The following is a 7,016-nucleotide window of genomic DNA, read 5'->3' on the forward strand; positions in this document are numbered from 1 at the left end:
CAGGGTTTATCCTAGAGACCCCCTAGCTATAAATAAGACACATTGGCATCATAATTTTGTTCACATGCTTCTAATAAAGATGAATTCCAAATTTCATCTTCTGTTTGCTCTCTCCTCTTTATTCTAGGGTTTCTAGATTTTTGGGTGTGAGCCATTAGAGCATCCATAATTTTGGTGCTTGCTTTCCAAGGAAGGTTTGAAAAAAATAGATTGTTATATTCAATTATAGCAAAAGGTATGTAACCCTAATCTTATGAATTTTGATATTACATAGGTTAGATTAGTTTTTTAAAGTATGTTGTTATTATCAGAAAAGCCAAAGATCTGTAGGTTGCATGTGCCCATAAATTGTTTTATTTAAATTCCGTTGTGCAAATCATGTTGATTAAATTTTAATATAACCTATAAAACCCATCATTAATAAGAAAATATAAAACCATATATTTCAATGTAAATAAAATCATTGTGCAAACCAATAACAAAGAAAAAGAACTCAATTTGATCTTAGTTACTCGTTTGAATGTATGTTATAGTGTCGAGATTGGCATGTTCCAAATTGTAACATTACTTATGAGAAAATCCAATGAATGTTACGGGAGTTCCCTTAAAATTTCTAGCACAAAACTCTTCGCGCGCCAAGCTTGTTAGTAGGAAAGATCAATTTTGTACTTCGAATTGAAATACTAGATGATTTCATTACCCTATTAGATTATGGTATGACTATAGCTAAAACCTCTTCTAGTAAATTCCACAACACCATGTTTATTTACGTTGATTTAAGTGAATTGCATTCTTGAACAAATGTGTTAATAAAAAAAATCGAACTTGGAAAAGACCAGCATACTTAAATAATGCAATCTTAATATGACAGTTACAGTTTTTTACTCATACATTCTGGATCAGACCTATCTTTTGTATATCTTTTAATTGTATACTGAAACCCATACTTAATACATTTCTATCCAAGATCTAATTGAAGATCTTTTTTTTTTCTTTTGAATATTTAAGAGTATGGTGGAGTTGGCGAATAAACGGGGCATGGACATGACATTGGAGGAAGCATATCCCAAAAAGATGGTCCTATCACTGATTCCCTACAAAAACACGACACAATTGTCCGATTCCCTACATCACACTACAAAATTTGTGGTTATGAGAGGAATTTCCTTGAATTTGATTAACGTTTATCGATTTGTCTAATAAAATTAAAGTAGTTGTTTTTGTCATTTTCGTTTTTTATTGGTTTGCAATCTATATGTAAACTGCTTGTGATTGTCCACTACTTCACTTTGCCTTATGGTTTGATGGCCAACACCCATAGATAGTAATAAAGATTAAGACAAAAACCTCGTGAAAATCATTTTTAAAATAAAGTTTAATGATATTATAATAAAATTAATAATAAGGGAATACATGAATTTGACATGACATCCGAATTCAGTCTCTTGATACAATGTATGGCAATTAAAAAGATGCTGCAAGCCTTAAAAAGTATTAAAAAATTCTAAATTTTTTTGAAAGGAAGCTAAAATCTTGGGGTTTAGTTTAAACTTATAAGATTTAGCTTGGTATATAATTGGACCAAATTTCCCACCGTTGAAAAAGTATATATATGTAACTGCATAGATTTTTATAAAAACCATAAGCTATTGAATCTCGTGCCTGGCTCTCATGCCGTCGGTCCCAACTAGATGGGGGTGATTCATTCAGATGCAAAGTTAATTCGGACGGAAAATATACAGTAGATACCATTCGGCGACTGATTAAAAGAAAAATCATTTTGAATGATGAAGATACAATAAGATACAATAGTTTGGTTAAAAACAGTCCCGCTAGTTGTTGTTAGTTTAGTTTGTTTTAAATTATCTTAATCACGTTGAATTTTATAACACGTTATCAGCACGAAAGTTCAAACTGATGTTATTTAGAAGTGGAAACCAATCTATCTTAATCAAGGTATGTATTACTTAGTAAAAACATTATTAATTATAAAAACCTTCATCATATTAAAATAATAATAATACTAATGAATTAATAAAACTTATACATTATGGACTATTAACGATTTTGTTTCTTATACTAACATTTCTTTATGTATTCTAATTTTTATGCATACTATCATTTACATTATGCAACTAACTTTTATTTATGCATACTAACATTTATATTATGCAACTAACTTTTATTTATGCATACTAACATTTACATTATGCAACTAACTTTTATTTATGCATACTAACATTTAAATTATGCAACTAATTTTTATTTATATATACTAACGTTTCTTTCTACATGTCAATGTTTATTCATATTTTAGATACTATTCATAATTTTATTTAAACATTTACTAATATTTATTTAGGTTTTTAATTAGTAAAATTATACCAAGTAAAGTTATGTATTAGTTATAAATCTTATTAAATGATTTATAAATATACACAACGGATATATATATATATATATATATATATATATATATATATATATATATATATATATATGCAACGGTTATAAACAGCAAAAACAACGGTTATATTTTTTTTTACCATAAATAAACATCTTCACCCTGCTTATGTTATCTACAACAAATATTTCTCTCTTCTATCAAACAAATCAATTTCCAGAAATCAAGCTTCAAGATGATTCACCATTTTGTGATAATTATGACTATAATAGTCATGTTACTTTTCATCCTGATCCTTAACATCGAAGATAACATGGAATTCCATATGCTTTTAGGCTTGTATGCAATGTTAGCTTTACCGATTCTTTTTTGTGTAATATTTATTGAAATAAATGGATTTTAATTTTAATTTTTGATTTTGTTTAAAAGTTATAGTTACATTATGTCGAACATTGCAAAGCTCGAGTTTGTAGCACTTGAAGTTAGTAAGAAAAACTATGTGTCATGGATGATAGATGTAAAAATCAATCTTGAGTCCATGGGAATCTCAAATGCTATATATGAATTTAATAATTGTTTGGCACAAGACAAAGCAAAAGCATAAGTTTTCCTTCGTAAGCATATTGATGAAATGTTAAGATTTGAATATCTTGATGTTACTGATCCAAGTATTCTCTGGAATCTTTTGAAAGAAAGATTTGATCATCAAAAGGAGGTTATACTTCCAAATGCTATAGATGAATGGAGAACACTGAGGTTTCAATACTTCAAGAAAGTGAATGAATACAACTCAGCTTTGTTCAGAATATGTTCACAACTCAAGTATTGTGGACAAGAAGTTACTGATGAAGATATGTTGGAGAAAACCTACTCCACATTTCATGCAACAAACATTACCTTGATGCAACAATATCGGATGCAAAAGTTCACAAGATATTTTGAACTAAATGCATGCTTGCTTGTTGCAGAGCAAAACAACGAGCTCTTGATGAAAAACCATGAATCTCGTCCATCAGATCAGTAGCACTTCCTGAAGCAAATGCTACAAATACTGATGGTCATCGAAACAATACACGTCGACGAGGGCGTGGCCGTGGCTGAGGATGAGTCCGTGACTATTTTAATCGAAACCAAAGCCATAATCAGAATCATAATTTTGGTCGTAGACAAGGTAATAATCGTGGTCATGGCCAAAAAAAGGAAGAATTACCAATCTTAACAAAGAAACAGTGTCCATACACAAGATAAGGCCAAAGTGGCAAGGCATGATACTGGCACATCACAAAAAATCTGATGGTTCATGTTATAGATGTGGTAGCACAGGTCATTGGTCAAGGACTTGTCGCACACCTGCACATCTTTGTCAACTTTATCAAGAGTCCATTAAAGGAAAAAGAAAAGAAGCAAAACTCGTTGATAATGTTGAATTCACTCCGCTAACTTTTGATGATTTCTGCAATGACATGGAAGACATAAACTAAAATTTCTATTATTGTTCTAATAAACTTGTTTTCCTTTATTTGTTTCTCATTTAATGTATTTCCTACAATAAATGGACTTTCTTTATAATAATTATTATGATTATGTTTATTTGCTTACTATTTCTTTCATATGTGAAGTTTAATATGAGTCCAACTTAGGGATGGAAATTTCACCCGAACCGGTGGGTAACCCGGTTCCCCCGCCCCACTCGGGGACGGGTATTCCCCGCCAAAAAAGGTATCGGGTATGGGGCCGAGGATCTGCATTATGCTAAAACCGGGACAAAATTGCAAGAATGGTCCCTGTGGTTAGGTGGAAATTGCCACTTTGGGCCAAAAAGGTTTGGGCTAGCATTGATGGTCCATAGGTTTGCATTTTGTTGCCACTTTGGTCCAAAACCTTAACTGTCGTCCCCGTTACCATCCATTTGACTTGTCAAATGGAGGGTATTTTCGTCATTCCCTATTTTACTCCCTATATTTAATTAATAAATTCCTCTTCCTATAAGATCGATCGATGATACTGCTGTCCTCAAGCTTTAATCCCCTCATTCCCGTCTTCTTCACAAGCCCTAACACATCACTATTCACAATTTCCCTCTGAAGAAATTAACAATGGTGTTATGTTTCTGTGGTAAAATGGCTATTGTTCGCACTTCGTGGACCGAAAAAAACCCAGGTCGCCGTTTCTGGGGATGCCCGACTGAGGTAAGCAAATGGATTTTGTATTTGCATCATTGTTGTCGCATTACATGTTAAGAACATGTGTTGTCTTTTTTTTTGAAGGGATCGAAGTGTCTCTTTATTGGGTGGTATGATGGTCCAATGTGTGAACGTTCAAAAGCCATCATACCTGGATTGTTGAGGACAATAAACAAAGTGAAGGCTCAGACCACAAGACTCAAAATTTACCTGTTATGCAGTTGGATTTTCTTTGTGTATGTTCTATTTTACAAGTAGCTTGAGAATTTAATAGTTTGGGTATGTAGTTTTTTGTTGAAGATGTAAGCTGTGAGCAGTAAGCAGTGTAATATTTTGGTAAGTTGTATGAAAGTAGTATTTTGTTCAAGATGCAAGCAATGTAATCCATGTAAGACATGTTTTGCAACAAAATGTCAATGGAAATTATATTTGGTATCTATATGTTGACCATTCCATTTATGTATGCAATTAACAACAAATTTAAACGTTGTAAAATATGCAATTAACAACAAATTAAACATACCATAAACCATAACATCCAATTGTATGATTTAAACATTGTAAAGTATGCCATTAACATCAAATTAAACATACCATAAACCATACCATTAAATTTCTGATATGTTTTTCCCATAAATCAAAAGACATACAGTTTTTAGTAACATACTATCAAGTACCAAAAAGAACATCAATGTATCTTCCACACCAAAAGACATCAAGTACATAACATACAATAAACATAAGTAGTTGACATGTAAAACCCAAAAGACATCAAACTAGCTTCAAACCCCTTCAATTTCCTATTTGGCCCTTGCAAGTTCTAGCATTGTGCCCTTTATTTTTACAATTGCTGCAAGTTACACTAATAAACTTCCTTGTTAACTTCCCACTCCCACTTGCAGCATGAGTTTGACTCCCACTAGCCCCATCAGTTTGACTCCCACTAGCACCATTACCATTCTCTCCCTTCTTCTAGCTTCTCTCCCCTGCAAATTGCCTTCTCTTTTTCTTGGGTCTCCCAGGCTGATTATGGTGCAGAGGAGGGGTGATTTTAATTGGGAAATCACTTATAGGCCACATTGCTCTCCCTTTAATAGGCTCTACCTTATGAACATAAGTTGCTTTCCAAGTTTCTAGCCAATGCACCCTGTGGACATAAGTGTGTAACTCTCCAATCTTTTCACCATTATCTGCTTTATCATTTAGGACAGCTATGACATGTTTACAAGGGAGGCCAGTTAATTCCTACTTCCTGCAGCTGCATACCCTTTCTGCCATCTCAACAACTTGTTGATCCTACCATGGCCCTTTCACTTGGTATTTGTCTGAACCATTCCACCTAGTTGTGTACTGAGATGCCAAATAGACATTTTTGTCCATAATCTTTGTTGTAGAAGGAGTTAGAGGCCCTACACACTTATTTTGCACCTTGATGACATTACAGATTCTTTTCATCATGTATTCCCTGATATACTCCAAGCAAGTTATTAGTGGCTTATCCCTTCCTTCAACCAATTTGTTGTTGAAAACTTCACAAATATTATTTAAAAGCATATCTGATATTGCTCTCCCTGAAATGTTGTCAAAAACAAAGTAAATAGTAAGTAAGACAGTGTACTAACAAAGTAATACACCTTAGGGGCAAATTTGGAAATTACTTGTGAAGTGGCTTCTTGCCCAGTGTTGTGGGGGGGTCTGCTTCAACCAATTATATGCATACTTGTCAAATAAGTTGAATTCATTCATTAAGTGGTTGAACTCTTGGACTGTTGTTGTTGTGGCACAATTCCACAAGTGTTCTTTGTGTTCATTGGATCTCCATGTTCTCTTCATATTATCATGTATATGCCTGAGACAATATCTGTGCTCAGCACATGGAAACAACTGAGCAATGGCTGCTTGTAAACCCTGTAAGGAAATAAAACATAGTTAGTATATTTCATGCAAATATAATAAATTTAAGATACCAATTACATACCTTTTGTCTATCACTTATAAATGTGAAGTTTGAGTTTGCATATAGGTCTAGGTCATCTCCTAAAATCTCAAGAAACCATTTCCAGCTTTGAGTATTCTCAGACTCAACAATGGCATAAGCCAGGGGGTATATTCCATTGTTTGAGTCTACCCCAACTGCAGTCAATATCTGTCCTGGGAAAGGGCCCTTCATAAATGCCCCATCAAAACCAAGAAAATCCCTCAGGCAAGCTCTAAACCCTTTCTTCATTCCACCCAGACACACCTAAATTCTTTTAAATCTTCTTGAGGTGGCATTGGAGTTGGGTTCAGACTCAAATTCTAACTTCACAGTTGTATCTGGATTGGTAGACTGTAGCTCTAAGACATAATCTCTGAGAACCTCATACTGTTTTCTGTAATCCCCTTGCACTTGTTTTTTTGCATTAGATTTAGCGCTGAAAATCTGATGT

At 33.4% G+C, this 7,016-nt stretch overlaps 2 protein-coding genes across 2 annotated transcripts; one reads left to right on the plus strand and one right to left on the minus strand.

Moving 5' to 3' along the window:
* The first annotated feature begins 3,035 nt into the window (after positions 1-3,035).
* Positions 3,036-3,428, plus strand: LOC145098194 (uncharacterized). The gene has a single exon (XM_079035858.1). The coding sequence runs from the start codon at positions 3,036-3,038 to the stop codon at positions 3,426-3,428; it is 393 nt and encodes a 130-aa protein (XP_078891984.1).
* A 2,455-nt stretch (positions 3,429-5,883) lies between these two features.
* On the minus strand, positions 5,884-6,814 carry LOC145098195 (uncharacterized). The gene is made up of 3 exons (XM_079035859.1): positions 6,566-6,814; positions 6,246-6,495; positions 5,884-6,158 (listed from the first exon to the last, which is right to left on the minus strand). The coding sequence occupies exons 1-3, from the start codon at positions 6,812-6,814 to the stop codon at positions 5,884-5,886; spliced, it is 774 nt and encodes a 257-aa protein (XP_078891985.1).
* Positions 6,815-7,016: the final 202 nt, after the last annotated feature.

Source organism: Lactuca serriola, chromosome 4 (assembly GCF_051521515.1).
Source record: "Lactuca serriola cultivar US96UC23 chromosome 4, Lser_US96UC23_V15, whole genome shotgun sequence".
In the NCBI taxonomy this organism is placed as follows: domain Eukaryota; kingdom Viridiplantae; phylum Streptophyta; class Magnoliopsida; order Asterales; family Asteraceae; genus Lactuca; species Lactuca serriola.